At 51.2% G+C, this 16,905-nt stretch overlaps 1 protein-coding gene across 2 annotated transcripts; it reads left to right on the top strand.

Annotated features, from left to right (window-relative positions):
- The first annotated feature begins 5,269 nt into the window (after positions 1-5,269).
- Positions 5,270-16,537, top strand: KRT78 (keratin 78). Of its 2 annotated transcripts, none has more exons than XM_025403084.1 (9): positions 5,270-6,163; positions 6,587-6,801; positions 7,887-7,947; positions 8,417-8,512; positions 10,043-10,207; positions 10,551-10,676; positions 14,363-14,583; positions 14,860-14,894; positions 14,975-16,537. In XM_025403084.1, exons 1-9 carry the CDS (start codon positions 5,798-5,800, stop codon positions 15,232-15,234), a joined length of 1,545 nt encoding a protein of 514 aa, XP_025258869.1. In that variant the 5' UTR covers positions 5,270-5,797; the 3' UTR covers positions 15,235-16,537. The 2 variants fall into 2 exon arrangements, with proteins under 2 accessions (XP_025258869.1, XP_025258870.1); XM_025403085.1 differs by lacking the exon at positions 5,270-6,163 and adding an exon at positions 6,431-6,490.
- The last annotated feature ends 368 nt before the right edge of the window (positions 16,538-16,905 follow it).

Here is a 16,905-nt window from a genome sequence, read left to right as displayed (position 1 = left end):
CTATAAATTACCTTGGGCAGTGTGGCCATTTTCATGATATTGATTCTTCCTATTCATGAGCATGGAATGTTTTTCCATTTGTTTGTGTCCTCTCTTATTTCCTTGAGCAGTGTGATTTGTAGTTCTCCTTGAAGAGGTCCTTCACATCCCTTGTAAGCTGGATTCCTAGGTATTTTATTCTCTTCGTAGCAATTGTGAATGAGAGTTTACTCATGATTTGGCTGTTTATCTGTTCTTGGTGTATAGGAATGCTTGTGATTTTTGCACATTGATTTTGTATCCTGAGACTTTGCTGAAGGTGCTTATCAGTTTAAGGAGATTTTGGGTTGAGATGATGGGGTTTTCTAAATATACGATCATGTCATCTGCAAACACAGACAATTTGACTTCCTCTTTTCCTAATTGAATACCCTTTATTTCTTTCTCTTGCCTGATTGCCCTGGCCAGAACTTCCAATACTATGTTGAATAGGAGTGGTGAGAGAAGGCATCCTTGTCTTGTGCTGGTTTTCAAAGGGAATGCTTCCAGTTTTTGCCCATTCAGTATTGTTATCTTTGTTTTTTTTGACAGGGTCTAGCTCTGTGGCCCAGACTGGAGTGGAGTGGCATGATCTTGGCTCACTGCAACCACCGCCTCCTGGGCTAAGACATCCTTCCACCTCTGTCTGCTTAGTAGCTGGAACCACAGGTGTGCACCACCACGCCTGGCTGATTTTTGTATGTTTTGTAGAGATGGGGTTTTGCCATGTTGCCCAGGCTGGTCTTGAACTCCTGAGCTCAAGCGATCCACCCGCCTTGGCCTCCCAAAGTGCTAGGATTACAGGTGTGAGCCACAACACCCGGTGACAATGTGATCTTCATAGTTATTGTAGGTTCCACAGAGGCTCTCTGGGATTCAATGAGACATCTGACAAATTTTCTGATGTTCTTGAAGGCAAGATGGCAAAAGTGGGATCTGGAGAAAAGTACAGCTGGGTAGATTCCCAAACAGAGGGAGGGTTTTTAAGAAGAGCACGCCACGGGACCTTGTCCTTGCTTTTCTTCAAGACCGGGCCGCTGGAGCAATAGGAACTCCCCCCACCACACCAACATGCCAACTTGCAACCAGGACAGAACCTCTCAGCTCCTTCCTCCTCTTGGTTTCTGTGCTCATGTGTGTATCTTCCATGAGATTGGACACTCCTTCAGGTTGGGGAGGCGGCTTATGCATTGTGTATCTCCTGTATCACTTAGCTGATTGTTCAGCCAATAGTAGATGCTCAATAACACATACTCATGTGCACATAGAGTAATGAAACCACATTTCCCAAATGAATGGGTGGGCAGGTTGCAGGGGATGACTATTGTTTCAAAGAAGAGAATTGAGAATCAGAAGGATCTCCAGAGATTGGCAGGAAATCACCAAGATGAAACTGAATGGGGATTCATTCATTCAACTAGTATGTACTGAGCACCTACTGGCTGCCAGGCACCGTTCTTAAGTGCAGAGAATACAGAGGTGAGCAAAACAGACAAAATCTCTGCCCTCTTGGATCTCACATTCTTTTGCAGGAAAGCTGGCAAACAGAATGAGTGAGTAGAATACACGGTGTATGAAGAAGCAATAGATGCCAAGTAGAAAGAAAGCAGGGAAGGGGAGAAGAGTGGCAAAGGAGGGTTGGTCTCGGGGTTGCAGTTTTGGTTTGGCGCAGCCAGAGAAGGTGGAGGAAGGCCAGAAGAAGATGGGGAGCAAGCTAGGAGGGTATCTGGGGAGGAGCATGCCAGGAAGAGGACACAGCGAGTGCCAAAGCCCTGAGGCTGGAGTGTTCTGGAGTGTTGGAGAATAAATTAGGGGATAAACAAGGTTAGCCTTCTTTTGTGCCTTATACTTTTCTCTCCCAATCATAATTACACTTAAAGACTTGTTTAATATCTGTTTCCCCAATAGACTCTAAGGTCTCTTAGTTCAGTGGCTGGGGCTTGGTCTCAGGTAAATTTCTGTTTTTTTTTTTTTTTTTTTGAGACAAAGTTTCCCTGTGTTGCCCAGGCTGGAGTAAAATGGCGTGATCTCGGCTCACTGCAACAGCTGCCTCCTGGGTTCAAGCGATTCTCCTGCCTCAGCCTCCTGAGTAGCTGGGACTACAAGAGACTGCCATCACACCCAGCTAATTTTTGTATTTTTAGTAGAGACAGTGTTTCACCATGTTGGCCAGGATAGCCTTGAACTCCTGACCTCAGGTGATCTGCCCGCCTCGGTCTCCCAAAGTGCTGTGATTACAGACGTGAGCCTCCGTGCCCAGCCTGGTTCTCAGGTAAATTTCTAACTCTCAGCACAGGGCCTGAAATATGGTAGATGCTCAACCATATGTTGTTGAATAAATGAATAAATGTGAATAAATGACTTTTGGGTGAAAAGATCGACTGCACAAGCAAGAACCGGCTTGAGAGCAATTAGAGAGAAAGGTTGGAGACTTGTAGCTGTGGCCAACGGTGAACTTAGGGTGGTACGGTGAGAGAAGAGGCCACAGGAAAGCCATAAGAAGCTGTGCTGAGATGCCGGGTGCAGTGGCTCATGCCTGTAAACTCAGCACTTTGGGAGGCTGAGGTGGGCGGTTCGCTTGAACCCAGGAGTTCAACATAGGCACCATGGCAACATGATGAAACCCCATTTCTACTAAAAATGCAAAAATTAACCATGTGCAGTGGTGTGTGGCTGTAGTCCCAGCTATTCAGAAGGCTGAGGTGGGAGGATAGCTTGAGCCTGGGAAGTTGAGGCTGCAGTGAGTGGAGATTGTGCCACTGCACTGTAGCCTGGGCTGCAGAGCTAGATCCTGTCTCAAAAAAAAAAAAAAAAAAAAAAAAAAAAAAGCTGTGCTGGCAGGGCCTTTCCCATTGATAAGGGCCAGGGTAGGGACAGGCTGTAGAGCATGAGGTGTGGTTGAGAAGGGTTAACCTGGAGCAGGGGAAACTGAGGAAAGATATAACCCATTAGAGCCTTGGCACTGCAGGATTTAGTATTAAGTCCATGATGGGAGCCAATTATACTTTTGCTGCTGCATGAATTGGGATCTCTGTGCACCTTTGTGTGCAAAACCAAGTCACTCGGCTGCTGAGGGGCCTGGTTCAATCTCCAGACTGTTGTCATTCTCCCCATCACTACATGACCATCTTTCTAAGTAGGGGAATTATTTCTAAGTAGGGGCAGCATCTGTTACAGCAGCAATTGCAAATCTGGGGATTCTGCAAGGTCCCTGGGTATAATGGTCGTGGATAAAAATTCATCTGTTTAAACAAATAGTGATTGATGCCTAGTGTATGCCAGACGCTGAGCTGGATAGAGGGGTGGACAGGACATACATCATGGAGCTGTGATTCAGTGTTTAGTGGTGCTGTCTTAGAAAGTTTGAAGGGCGGGCGGGCATGTGGAACAGGGAGGAGGTTCATTGTGGGCTGCTCCATGGGGCAGTGGTCTGAGCTGGGTACAGGTGGTACCTCCAGCCTGAGGAGCTCTGTGGGCTGCCTTGAGCAAGTCCCTAAGATCACAGAGGGATGGGCCAGAGCAGACTTAGAGGTCACCTGGCAACCTCTTATGTTGCCCTAGAGTATGCAGTCTCTGTGCCCTGCCCCACACCTATGGGGCCTCAGGGTCCTCGAGTGTAAAACAAAGGCATTGGCTCAGATGACCTTGAAGTGCCCTTCTGGCTCTGTTATCTACAAAATTACAAATATGGGGAAGTTCCATGGAGGTGGATTTGGCCCCATCCCAAATGTGGCCTCTGTCCTCCACCCTGAATCCTGACAGGGAGGGATGGTAGAGTTCAGTTCACAGAAATATTTCTCAAGCACATTTGTGGGGTCTGGGAGGCAGGCCCAGAACCTTGCCCCTGCACAGTGGTCCCCAGGGAGTAGGGCTTGAGTCCCCTGAGGAATGAGCAGAATTCAATGCATTTCCCAGCCCTCTTCTGGACTCTGGGGCTGCTCTGCATTGCCTCCTCTCTCCTTGGTGCACCTAATTCTCCTCCTGGGTCTTTTCTCTCCTCTTCTCTTCCTTACCTGGTCCCTTCCTCCTTGAACTCCTTTGTTCTCCCCACTGAAGGCCCTGCCTCTTCTTCCTCTTGAGGTCACCTGCCATTCAGTTTCATTAAGGCGTGCTGCCGGTTGGGGCCAGGGGAAGGAGGAAGGGGCTTTTAATCCTCTGGAGGGAGGTGAGGCGTACTCACTGTTATCTGGCCTTGGGGTGGAGTATCTGTGGGATTGTTCAAATTGCTAAGACTGACTTCCTCATAGCACGTCTCTTGAGTGTTCAGTATTCTGAGCCCTCGTTTGTCCTTGCCTTGAGCTGCATTGTCAAAGGCCCCAGTGTCCTTGCTTATGAATGTGCCAGGCTCTAGGAAAGGGGAGGGGGACCGGGAGAAATAGCCCCCTTGCCATGTAAATAAGAAATTTTAGATACTTGCCCGAATCAGAGTGGTCCAACTCTGCCGGCCAGTGGTGGAGGAGCTTAAGTGGAGTCTACTGGATGCCTTCCTTCCAGGAGTCCTGCCACTCAGGAGAGTTTGTACTGAAGTATCAGATGAACCCTAGAGTTTTCTTCCAACCACCAGACTTTCAGGCCAGAGGCAGAGACTGTCCTCTGGGGAACCCCAAATGTCCTGTTTCCGCTCCCAGTCCATCTGGAGTATTTTTCTAAATGCACATTGCTTTTTCTTTTTGAGACGGAGTCTCACTCTGTTGCCCAGGCTGGAGTGCAGTGGCGCAATCTTGACTCACTGCTCCACCTCTGCCTCCTGGGTTCAAGCAATTCTCCTGCCTCAGCTTCCTATGTAGCTGGGATTATAGGTGTGTACCACCACATCTGGCCAATTTTTGTATTTTTAGTAGAGATGGGGTTTCGCCATGTTGGACAGGCTGGTCTCAAACTCCTGACCTCCAGTGATCCACCCACCTCAGCCTTCCAAAGTGTTGGGATGACAGGCATGAGCCACTGTGCCTGGCCCTAAATGCACATTTCATTTTGGAGGCTGGGTGGCTCTGATTTGTAACCTGAGGAAGCAGAGCCTGATGGCAGGTGGATGGGCCTGGCCGTGAGTGCTTGTGGAAGGAGCAGAGCCATAGGCTGGGTCAGAAACGAACTGTCCATGAGATCCTGGATGGAGATGCCTGGTTTCAGTGGGTGGTGCCTCATGGATGATTGCTGGGTTGGGCAAGAGGAAGGACTTGGAAACCCTGTTTTTCTGTTTCATTTCCAAATCTTGGAGTGTCTTTTAGCCAACGATGGCAATAACACCTCCTCACTTTGTGGCGCTGCAAGTGCGTTCCTTCTCCAACTCCTTGAGGCAGATTCTCCCTTGAGAATCCAGGGCATTCTGATGCTTCCTCTGAACCCCTTCTAGCTTTCTTTCCTCTTCAACCTCCCCGCTGCTTCCCTATCTGCTCCAGGAAGCCTTCCCTGAGTGGCCTCAGTGACTTTGCTCTGGCCATCCCTCCCTGTCCCTCAGTACTGACATCCTGGTCTCCTGCCTGCTTCCTCACCTTTGGGCATGCCTCTTTCTCCAACAACCTGGGAGCTCCGAGGGCAGGGTCTGGGTTTCCTTCTCCCTTGGCTCTGCACGTGCTGGACACTTGTTCTCCAGGCACGTCAGAATAAGTCAGCTGGAGCCAAGTGACAGACACAGTCAGATCAAGAGCATCTTGCTCTCCAAGGCCCAGCCCAGGTACGGGAGTGGATAAAAGTCTCGTGCTGGGGCCCCAGGGCAGAAACTCACACACCTTGACAATCTGTCTGTCCGTCTGCAGCTGCGTGACTGTCTGTCTCTGCCATGTCTCTCTCCCCATGCCGGGCCCAGAGGGGCTTCAGCTCTCGCTCAGCCTGTTCTGCTCGCTCAAGGGGCTGCAGCAGGGGAGGCTTCAGCAGCAGGAGCCTTAATTCCTTTGGGGGGTGCCTGGGAGGCTCTCGTGGGAGTACCTGGGGGTCAGGGGGAAGGCTGGGGGTGCAGTTTGGGGAGTGGAGTGCTGGGCCTGGGCTCTCCCTGTGCCCTCCGGGGGGCATCCAAGAAGTGACCATTAACCAGAATCTGCTGACCCCACTGAAGATTGAGATCGACCCCCAGTTCCAGGTGGTGCGGACGCAGGAGACCCAGGAGATCAGGACCCTCAACAACCAGTTTGCTTCCTTCATTGACAAGGTGAGGGTCAGCTCAGCCAAGCCCCTGTCTCTGTGCTTCCCTTAGAGGAGCTGCTCTTGATGGACTTGGGAATGGGAAGTTTGTCCTCCTTTTACCACTTTTCTAATAACTTCTGCAGCAAGGAAGTCCCTCCTGTGGACTAACTGGACTCTCTGGCTATGCGGAGGCCCTGTTGTTCCATGACTGGGGCTCAGGGACAGAGAACGGCCAACCAGCAGGGGGGAAGACCTTGCCCCATTAGTCTGTCCAGTCTTTTGGTGTGTTCAGAGTGTCATGGAAGGTCATGAGGCTCCCCCTGGCCAGGTTGGGCAGGGAGACAGCGGAAAGGTGGGGCTGATGGGAGGGTCCCACAGGCTTTACTTTCCAGAGGCTGTGCACAGGGAGTCCCACGGGAGCCTCAGGGATCCTCTGCTTCTGCTGCAGGTGCGGTTCCTGGAGCAGCAGAACAAGGTCCTGGAGACCAAGTGGCACCTGCTGCAGCAACAGGGGTTGAGTGGCAGCCAGCAGGGCCTGGAGCCTGTCTTTGAGGCCTGCCTGGATCAGCTCAGGAAGCAGCTGCAGCAGCTCCAGGGAGAACGAGGGGCTCTGGATGCTGAGTTGAAGGCGTGCCGGGACCAGGAGGAGGAGTATAAGTTCAAGTAGGCACACTGAAATTTCCCCATGCTATGTGGGCGGGGTCTGGGAGGACTCAGATGGGGTCTGACAGTCAGGAGGTGTCCCACATACTGAGCACCCAGAGGCACATGACTGGCCTCCCCTCTACCCCTCCGCATCCCCATTCCCCAGGCTCTCAGGTGCCCACCTGCTACAGGTAAAGGAGGTGTCCCGCAGCCCCCACCCAGGCGAGGAGACCAGTGTCCTACATGCCCCAGCTACAAGGGCCCGTGTTTCCGGTCAAGGCTGGGAAGGGCTTATTTAAACAAGGCCCCAGTGGCTTTTTTTTTTTTTTTTTCTTGAGAAATTCCTGTTCAGCAGGCTGTGGGCTAAAGTGATTCAGATGTTCTCTGAATTGACTGAAATTGATTCCTCCCAAGGAGGGGAGGGAATCAATTTAGTGGGGCCATCCCCAGGCCCGTGACACAATTCACAGATGGGTTGTGGCTCTGGGCTGCACGCCTAGGTCACCTGGTGGAGTGGAGAGAGCCCTGGACTAATAGGGGGCTTGGGTTGGGGGCGACTGTGAGTGAGGGGTAGCTGTGCGGCCTGGGCAAGACATCTCATATCTCCCAGACTTGGTTTCCCTTCTGTAAACTTGGGAAATGTCACCTGCCCTTCCGGCCTCCCAGGCCTGTTGGGATGATGGGATATGAGGCGGAGGAGGGCAGGTTCTGGAAGGAGCCCAGGATTGGGGTCAGGAGACCTGGGTTGGCTCTGTTTTGTCTACCTAGTCATCTGTGGGGTCTTGGTCAAATAGTCTAATCTCTCTGATAAAACCCAAACTGTCTGCCCCAGTGATGGGTGTGAGTAGTAAGTGGGAAAAGGTATTCTAATATGCCTTATAAACTGAAACAATGTGACTGTCATCATCAAAAGGACATGGGCTGAAAGAGTGGCACAGGTACATAGCCAGGACGTGGCGGGAAAGGAGAGAAGGGCTGCTTGTTGTCCTGTTTGGGGGCATTCTCAGGCAAGGAGTCCTTTTCAGGGAAGTCATGCTTGGAAGTGGGGGCATGAGCTCTGACCGTGGAGCCTCGAACTGCGTCCTTCTCTACTTATTTGGCAGGTATGAGGAGGAGGCCCACAGGCGCGCCACACTTGAGAATGACTTTGTGGTCCTCAAGAAGGTGAGGGTGGGGGCCAGTGCTCCACTTACGTCCTGAGCACCCACTGTACACGGAGCCTAGTCCTAGGCTGGGAGGGAAAGGGTGAGAGGTCCTGATTTAGGACAGGCTATCGCTCTGCTTGCAGGGGTCCCCTGGGGAAATGGGACATCTGCCTAGACACAGGGACCCCAAGACAAGATCTGGCTGAAGGACTGCTTGACGAGCTCTGATGTCACAGCAGGAGAGGGTGGGGAGGGAGAGGAAGAAGCAGAACTGGTTGTGATTAATCAGGGAAGACTTCCTGAAGGTTATGTTGGGTCAATGTTGGGCAAAGGAGAGAGCAGGACAGGGTGGGGCTGGAGGAGGAAGGAGGGGGACTTGGGAGGCATGGTGGATGGGTGTCGAGCAGTGCATGAACAGTATTCCTGAGCCAGAGTAGGATCTCCAAAGGAGAAGAGGGGGTTGCAAGGTTTCTCTCCGCTGTGTCTAGGATGCGGATGAGGTTTTCCTGAGCAAGATGGAGTTGGAGGGCAAGCTGGAGACTCTGAGAGAATACATCTGCTTCTTGAAGCATCTGAATGAAGAAGTGAGGCTCAACCAAAGGGCAGGCGGGAGCCAAGAGAGGGGACAGGGTGGGCAGGCTCCCTGTGGCCATGGGGAGAGTGGCCAGAGGGGAAGTCTGTTAGGGTGGCTTAGATTCTGGGTCATTCAGTCACTTGACAACCAATTACTAAAAACTTACTATGTGAATCGCTAGGTCCTGGGGATACATCAATGAATAACCAGACAAAAATCACTACAGACAAAAAGATTGCTTTTTTTTTTTTTTTTTTTTTTTTTGAGATGGAGTCTTGCTCAGTCACCCAGGCTGGAGTGTTGTGGTATGATCTCAGCTAACTGCAACCTCTGCCTCCCGGGTTCAAGCAATTGTCTGCCTCAGTCTCCCGAGTAGGTGGGGTTACAGGCGCCTGCCACCACAGCCGGCTAATTTTTGTATTTTTAGTAGAGATGGGGTTTCACCATCTTAGCTAGGCTGGTCTTGAACTCCTGACCTCGTGATCCACCCGCCTTGGCCTCCCAAAGTGCTGGGATTACAGGCATGAGCCACCACGCCCGGCTAAGTTTGCTTTCTACTGGGAGACAGACAATAAGCAACAGACTTAGTAAATAAGGAAATTATACAGTATGCTAGGAGGTTATAAACACAATGGAAAAAAGGAAAATGAGCACAGGGAAAGGAGGATTGGGAACATGGAGCAGGTGCCAATTTCAAATCATGTGGCCAGGGTAGGCCTTATTTAGGAGATAAAATCTGAGCAAAGATTTGGAGGAGGTGAGAAAGGTTACCACGCAGGGGGGTTTCCGGGATTCCAGGCAGTGGCTGCAGCCCACAGTGGGAGTGTGCTGTCTGAGGAAATGCAGGAAGGCCAGTGTGGCTAGAATTGTAGGAGCAAGAGAGAGAGGAATGTGATAAGAGGTCTGAAGATGGCTGGGCACAGTGGCTCGTGCCTACAATCCCAGCACTTTGGGAGGCTGAGGCAGGTGGATCACCTGAGGTCAGGAGTTCGAGACTAGCCTGGCGAAATGCTGTCTCTACAAAAAACACAAAAATTAGCCAGACTTTGTGGCAAGTGCTTGTAATCCCAGCTGCTAGGGAGGCTGAGGCAGAAGAATGGCTTGAACCTGGAAGGCGGAGGTTACAGTGAGCTGAGATCATGCCACTGCACTTCAGCCTGGGCAACAGAGTAAGACTCCATCTCAAAAAAAAAAAAAAAAGAAAAAAAAAAGAAGAAGAAGAAGAAGAAAGAAAGAAAAAAGAAGAAGAAGAAGAAAAAAATGAAGCCTGAGGAGTGATGGGGGCTGGGTGATTTCGAGCCTTGCAGGTCATTTTCCATTAATGTCCAAGCTGCAAGAGACCTCAGAGACCACCTCCTATGGCCCTCATTTTTGAATGAGGAGATCAAGTCCCATGGTGAGCAGGGCATACTCAATGCCACCTGGGATGAATGGGGGTCATGGCGTGTAAGCAGAAATTTGCCATCTTGCTCAATCATCCTAGGCTTCAAGGGGAGAGGGAGCTGGGGGTGGGTGGACACTGAACCTGTCTTCCCTGCAGGAGCTGGGCCAGCTCCAGACCCAGGTCAGCGACACGTCTGTGGTACTGTCCATGGACAACAACCGCTACCTGGACTTCAGCAGCATCATCACTGAGGTCCGCGCCCGGTACGAGGAGATCGCCCGGACCAGCAAGGCTGAGGCTGAGGCCCTGTACCAGACCAAGGTGGTGGGACCCGGGAGGGCAGCACCATGCTGGAAATGGCTAGGTCTCCATGCCCACAGTCTAGGGTGGTCATCCACCTAGATTCCATTGGGGCAGTTCCAGTTACCTCCCTGAAGGTCTGGGGCTGGGTGGGCAGGGCCATTTCCCCTCCAGGAGGGAGGTGATGCAGAGGAACTGTGGGAGATAAGCTTGGACTTCTGGAAGTACATCCCACTGCGTCCTGGCTACAGGCGTTTAACAAACACTCCAAATAAGGAAGTGAGAGGTGGCATTCCAAACATAGGGAGATGGTCAAAGGTGGCGGTCCTCTCAACTAATGGTGTCCCCTCTGTTCCCCTCTCAGTACCAGGAGCTTCAGGTGTCTGCCCAGCTTCATGGGGACAGGATGCAGGAAACGAAAGTCCAGATCTCTCGACTGCACCAAGAGATTCAGAGGCTGCAGAGTCAGATTGAGAACCTCAAGAAGCAGGTAGATTCCCAGAGCCCCCCAAACATCCTCTCATTGCCTTTGTGTCTTCAACTCACTCCCCAGTTCCTAGTTTCTGTCTCTCCATTAGGGTTGCCAGTGGGTTTGTGTCGAGGACGTTGATAACTGGCTGGAGCTTTGGATAATTTGGGGAGAAGATAACTTCAAGCCCCATTTAGGGTGAATTCAGCCTTCCTGTTGTGACTTCTAGCCGCATGTTGGCTTCTGTGGGATAGTGCCACTGCATTGCACTCCCCTGGCGTTGGGGAGGGGCTGACAGCATTGGAGCCTATGTCCAGGTGTACATCTTGCTTTCAACCTTTTGGGGAGATGGTTAATTCATCTCTTTTCTCTTTTCTTATCTCTTTCTTTTCTTTTCTTTCTTTCTTGTTTCTTTCTTTCTTTCTTTCTTTCTTTCCTACAGAGTCTTACTCCGTTGCCCAGGCTGGAGTGCAGTGGCGTGATCTTGGCTCACTGCAACCGCTGCCTCCGGGTTCAAGGGATTCTCCTGCCTCATCCTCCTGAGTAGCTTGAATTACAGGCACGTGCCACCATGCTTGGCTAATTTTTGTATTTTTAGTAGAGACGGCGTTTCACCATGTTGGCCAGGCTGGTCTCAAACTCTTGACCTCAAGTGATATGCCCACCTCAGCCTCTCAAAGTGGTGGGATTACAGGCGTGAGCCACTGCACCCAGCCTCATCTCTTTTCTTTTTCTTTCTTTTCTTTTTTTTTTTTGAAATGGAGTTTCACTCTTGTTGGCCTGGGCTGGAATGCAATGGCATGATCTCAGCTCACTGCAACCTCTGCCTCCTGGGTTCCAGTAATTCTCCTGCCTCAGCCTCCCGAGTAGCTGAGATTACAGGTGCCCACCACCATGCCCGGTTAATTTTTGTATTTTTAGTAGAGACAGGGTTTCACCATGTTGACCAGGCTGGTCTCAAACTCCTGACATCAGGTGATCCACTGGACTCAGCCTCCCAAAGTCCTGGGATTACAGGTGTGAGCCACTGTGCCCAACCCACATCTCTTTTCTTATCTCGTCTTTTGACTCTTACTTCTCACGCCCAGCAGGGACTTTAAGGTCAAACACTGAAGGTCCTGGGGCCCTATGGGGGAATTTGGGAGCCAGGGCCTCAGAGAGTAAGTGAGGTGGGTGGCAGGATGGGGCTAACTTCTCCTTAGGTAGATGCATTACAATGGTCAGAAGTAGAGGAAGGGATTGGCAAGGGGAAGGAAGCCATTTCCTGCTCCTCCTGCAGTGAGGAGACCTCACTTCTAGGTGTGAAGTGTTATGAATTCTCAAACTGTGAAGTATTCTTGCACTCATATTTCCTAAGCCCAAAATATCACTTTGGGGATCAATGGAGGATGGAGAGCAGAGACCACAGAGTCAAGCCATTTCCTCAAGCACTACAGCTTGGTTCGAAAGTCACATGCTGTCCCTTGACTCCCAAGCAAGGCCCTCTGGGGAGGGTTCTTGGAGTATCCAGAACCCACACTTCATCCCAAACCATCCTTCTGGCTCTTGTTTGCAATGAGAGGCAGGGCCTGAGAGGAATGTGAAGAGTCCTATTACTCAATTTGCTGCCACTATGTTTCACCAACCAATTTGAACCCCTTGCTTTGGAATCTTCTGGGGAGGCTGTTAAGATCCAGATTCCTGGCCTCCTGGCAGGGTTGAGGAGTCAGAATCTCTAAGGATGGGGCCCAGAAACCTGCTTTTTAAGTGAGGTTGCTGGTTCTGAAGCATGTGGTCTTCAGAGTCTAGTGGCAGCATGCAGGAGTGTGTACTGGGTACCTGGGCCTGGGAATCACAACTCCTCACACAACAACGTGCCTTTCCTGGGAGAATCCCTCCTGGGGATATAGCACTGTCCCCTGCTGCTTTTCCTGCACAAACATGATTAACTGGGCTCCCCTGCGCAGGCCCAAGTGGGTTAGGATCCCAGTTCTGCCACCCATCTTTCTGAGCCTCAGTTTCTTCATCTGTAGAGTAGAGATTATGTTTCTATCCACAGAGTGGGGATCTAATAATGACAGACTTTAGATAATTCCTTCTTTCCGGAGTCAGATGTGAAGGCAAATCAACTGTAAGGCTGATAAAGACAGGGATCTCATCCTTCCTCTAGCTTTCTATTGTCAGTAAAGGGATTATATTTTCCTTCTTTTTTTTTGAGAAGGAGTCTCGCTCTGTCACCCAGGCTGGAGTGCAGTGGCGCGATCTTGGCTCACTGCAACCTCTACCTCCCGGGTTTAAGAGATTCTCCTGTCTCAGCCTCCTGAGTAGCTGGGACTACAGGCGTGTGCCACCATGTCCGGCTAATTTTTTTTTTTTTTTTTTTGTATTTTTAGTAGAGACAGGGTTTCACTGTGTTAGCCAGGATGGTCTTGATCTCCTGACCTAGTGATCTGCCCACCTCAGCCTCCCAAAGTGCTGGGATTACAGGTGTGAGCCACTACACCTGGCTGAGATTATGTTTTTCAAACCCAAAATTGAGGCACACGGTTTGATGTACTCTGACAACAGGACAAAGTATTTGAAATGGGACTGTCTGAAAAAAAAAAAGAACGTTGGTGGCCCTCAGGGGGAGCCTTGTAGGTGGTGATCCACGGTACAGGAAGAGCGCTAAGCACCCTGGGAGAGGTGCCGAGGGCTGGGGGTGGGAAGAAATAGGGAAAGAGCACTTGGGGAGGTGGCACAGGAGTTGTACTAGTGTCCTAGGGCTGCCATAACAAAGCTCCACAAATTGGGTGGCTAAAAACAACAGAAATGTAATCTCTCCCTGTCCTGGAGCCTTGAAGTCTGAAATCAAGGTGTTGGCAGGGCTGTGCTCCCTCTGAAGGTGCAATGGGAGTCCTCCCTGGGTCTTGCTAGCTTCTGCAGGCTCCAGGAGCTCCTTGGCATTTTTTGTCTTATTGCTGCATCATTCCCATCTCCGCCTCTTTCTTTTTTTTTCTTCTTTTTTTTTGAGACAGAGTCTTGCTCTGTTGCCAGGCTGGAGTGCAGTGGCACGATCTTGGCTCACTGCAACCTCCACCTCCTGGGTTCAAGCAATTCTTCTGCCTCAGCCTCCCCAGTAGCTGGGACTACAGGTGCGTGCCACCACGGTCAGCTATTTTTTTTTTTTTTTAAATTTTTAGTAGAGACAGGGTTTCACTGTGTTAGCCAGGATGGTCTCGAACTCCTGTAATCTGCCTGCCTTGGCCTCCTAAAGTGCTGGGATTACAGACGTGAGCCACCACACCCAGCCCTGCCTCTCTCTTCTGATGAGTTCTTCTCTCTGTGTCTGTCTCTGTGTTCTCTCTTCTATTCATAAGGACACCAGTCATTGGATTTAGGGCTCACCCTAAATATGGTATGATATGATTATGAGATCCTTAATTAATTACATCTGTAAAGACCCTACTTCCAATAAGATCACATTCTGGGGTCCTGGGTGGACATGAAATTTTTGGGGGATTCTCTTCAACCTACTGCAGGAGGTAAGGAAGTGAGGGAAGCAATACTTTCCCTTAGAATGAGAGGAGCCTGTTGCAGGGGTGGTGTTGGTACAGATGGCCATGTATAATTTTGAGCTCATGAGATTATGATCCACCCCAGCCCTCAAGTGATATCCACAGGGGGTGCTTTGAGAGGCTATGTTGGACTTACAACCACTTTCTCGCTCATTTCTACCCCGCTTCCAGAACGCCAGCCTGCAGGCCGCCATCGCTGACGCTGAGCAGCGTGGGGAGCTGGCCCTCAAGGACGCTCAGGCCAAGGTGCACGAGCTGGAGGCTGCTCTGAGGACGGCCAAGCAGAACCTGGCCCAGCTGCTGTGCAAATACCAGGAGCTGATGAGCACGAAGCTTTCCCTGGATGTGGAGATTGCCACCTACCGCAGGCTGCTGGAGGGCGAGGAGTGCAGGTGAGGGAGGCTTGGAGGGACCTGGGAATATGAGGTGGGGGAGGAGGATGGGATGCCAACACAGTGAGCTGCTTGCTAAAGAGGATTCCGAGAGATTTCCTGACATTGCGAGTCGCTAAGGGCAATTGACGCTGCAGAGAGATATTTTAAGTTGGGGACTGTGGATTTTATCTGCTGAGAGGGTGGGTGGCCTGCTCTGAGGGGCTTAAAAGCTCATAGGGATGCATTCTTTGCAGTATTTCTTAGCGCATCCCTCTCTTGTCCTTTTTCCCCTAGGATGTCTGGGGAGTGCCCCAGCCAGATCACTATCTGTGAGTATCAGGGGACTTTGGGGATGGGATCCCCATGGGGAGCCGAGGACCCTGCTCTGACCCGGTGCATTTCTTGGCAGCCTCGGTGGGAGGCAGCACTGTCGTGTCTGGAGGAGTTGGTGGAGGCTTGGAGAGCATTTGTGGACTTGGTGGCGGGAAAAGCAGCTCTGGGTCCTGCTGTACCAGCATCGTGACTGGAGGCTCCAACATTATCCTGGGCTCTGGGAAGGACCCTGTTTTGGGTTCCTGCTCTGTGTCTGGCTCCAGCTCTGGCTCCAGCTGCCACACCATCCTGAAGAAGACAGTTGAGTCGAGTCTGAAGACATCCATCACCTACTGAGTGAGCCAGCAGCCACCTCCTTCCTGAACACATTTGGCCTGCTTCCCCCATCAGCCGGCTCTGCACGGCCAACTCTGTGTCCACTGCCCACAGCCCAAGCCAGCCCACAGCGGATGCTACAAAAATCAATAAAGTCTCCCCTCCTGCCGTTCTGAATGCTCTAAGTGCTTGCGCACCTCACCCAGCAAAACAAAAGCTGTGTGGCTCCCCAGCCTTCTCTCCTTGGAAGGCAATCTGTGGCATATGTGTGTCCAAACGGGTCCTATTGGCATCTCACTCCACATCCCAGCCACTCTATCAAGGGATCCTTCAAGCCCCCCAGTGTGTTCCTCGGGGTGCCCTCCATCTCTCATACTTCCACTGATGTTTTAGCTGTGCTTGTAGCTCACTTCCTCGTCAATTGCCTGTGTTAAGAGGTTCTAGTTCTTACTGCGGGCAGCGCCCTTCCTTATTCCTGACTGTGCACCAAATTTTTCTCCTCCTAGGAAGATTCTCTAATTCTCATGTTTAACCTGCTGGGCCCTTCCTGTCCCTGGCAGTCTGGCTGCACCTGTTGCTGTCCCGGGCTCTGTGTCTGTCTGGTTCTGGTCAGGGACTCAGCTTCTCAATTAGCCTGCACTTCTGCACCCAGGATGAGGATGTGCTCAGCTTGTGCCTGGGGGCTCTGATGGAGACTTGGGGCTCAAACTCTGCCCCTACCCCCTTATCTGTTGGCTCTCATCTTATCTTTGGGCAAGTCTGAACATGAGGCTGGAAACTTCTCCTCCTTCCTCTCCTTCAGGAAACTCTGCAGGAAGCCAGGAGTGTGGGAGTCGGGTGGGGTGCCAGGAGGGGCTGGAAGGATCACCTTTTCTACCCACCCCCAGCAGCCTCACGGGTGCCTGCAGTTGCTCTTTCCCCATTCTTGCTTTCCAGACCCAGGTGGGGGACCTTGCTCAACCTCACACTCCACTGTCTGGGCTGCAGGAGTTCACATTACACCTGTCCTTGCTTTAGAGGGAGGGCAGGCCTTTCCTCAGATCCATGAATCTCTCCATCCAAATTATGCAAGAAGGCTTTTCAGCTTTGTGTGAAGGAGACAGGAACCGGTGAGGATGTGGCTAGAACTCCTAGGCTTGAATCCCAGCTCTGCTGTTTCCTAGTGGTGTGACCTTGATCAAGCGGCTTGACCTCTTCAGTTACCTCATCTGTAAAAAGAGAATAATAATAATATGTACCTCACAGGGCTGTGTGGCGACTGTGCCACTAGGATCCCAGAAGGAAACGAAATTCATCCAAGGGAGTTCAATTAAATTGACTTTTTAAAAAAGTAGGCCGGGGGCGGTGGCTCAAGCCTGTAATCCCAGCACTTTGGGAGGCCGAGACAGGCGGATCACGAGGTCAGGAGATGGAGACCATCCTGGCTAACACGGTGAAACCCTGTCTCTACTAAAAAATACAAAAAACTAGCCAGGCGAGGTGGCGGGCGCCTGTAGTCCCAGCTACTCGGGAGGCTGAGGCAGGAGAATGGCGTGAACCCGGGAGGTGGAGCTTGCAGTGAGCTGAGATCCGGCCACTGCACTCCAGCCTGGGCAACAGAGGGAGACTCCGTCTCAGAAAAAAAAAAAAAAAAAAAAAAAAAAAAAAAAAAAAAAAACCTGTACCCCCTCCCCCCCAATTTTTCCCCTTTTC

The sequence above is a fragment of the Theropithecus gelada genome, chromosome 11 (assembly GCF_003255815.1).
Source record: "Theropithecus gelada isolate Dixy chromosome 11, Tgel_1.0, whole genome shotgun sequence".
NCBI classification, from domain to species: domain Eukaryota; kingdom Metazoa; phylum Chordata; class Mammalia; order Primates; family Cercopithecidae; genus Theropithecus; species Theropithecus gelada.
The sequence above is the reverse complement of the archived record's forward strand: the minus strand, read 5'-3'. Positions and strand labels throughout refer to the sequence as shown.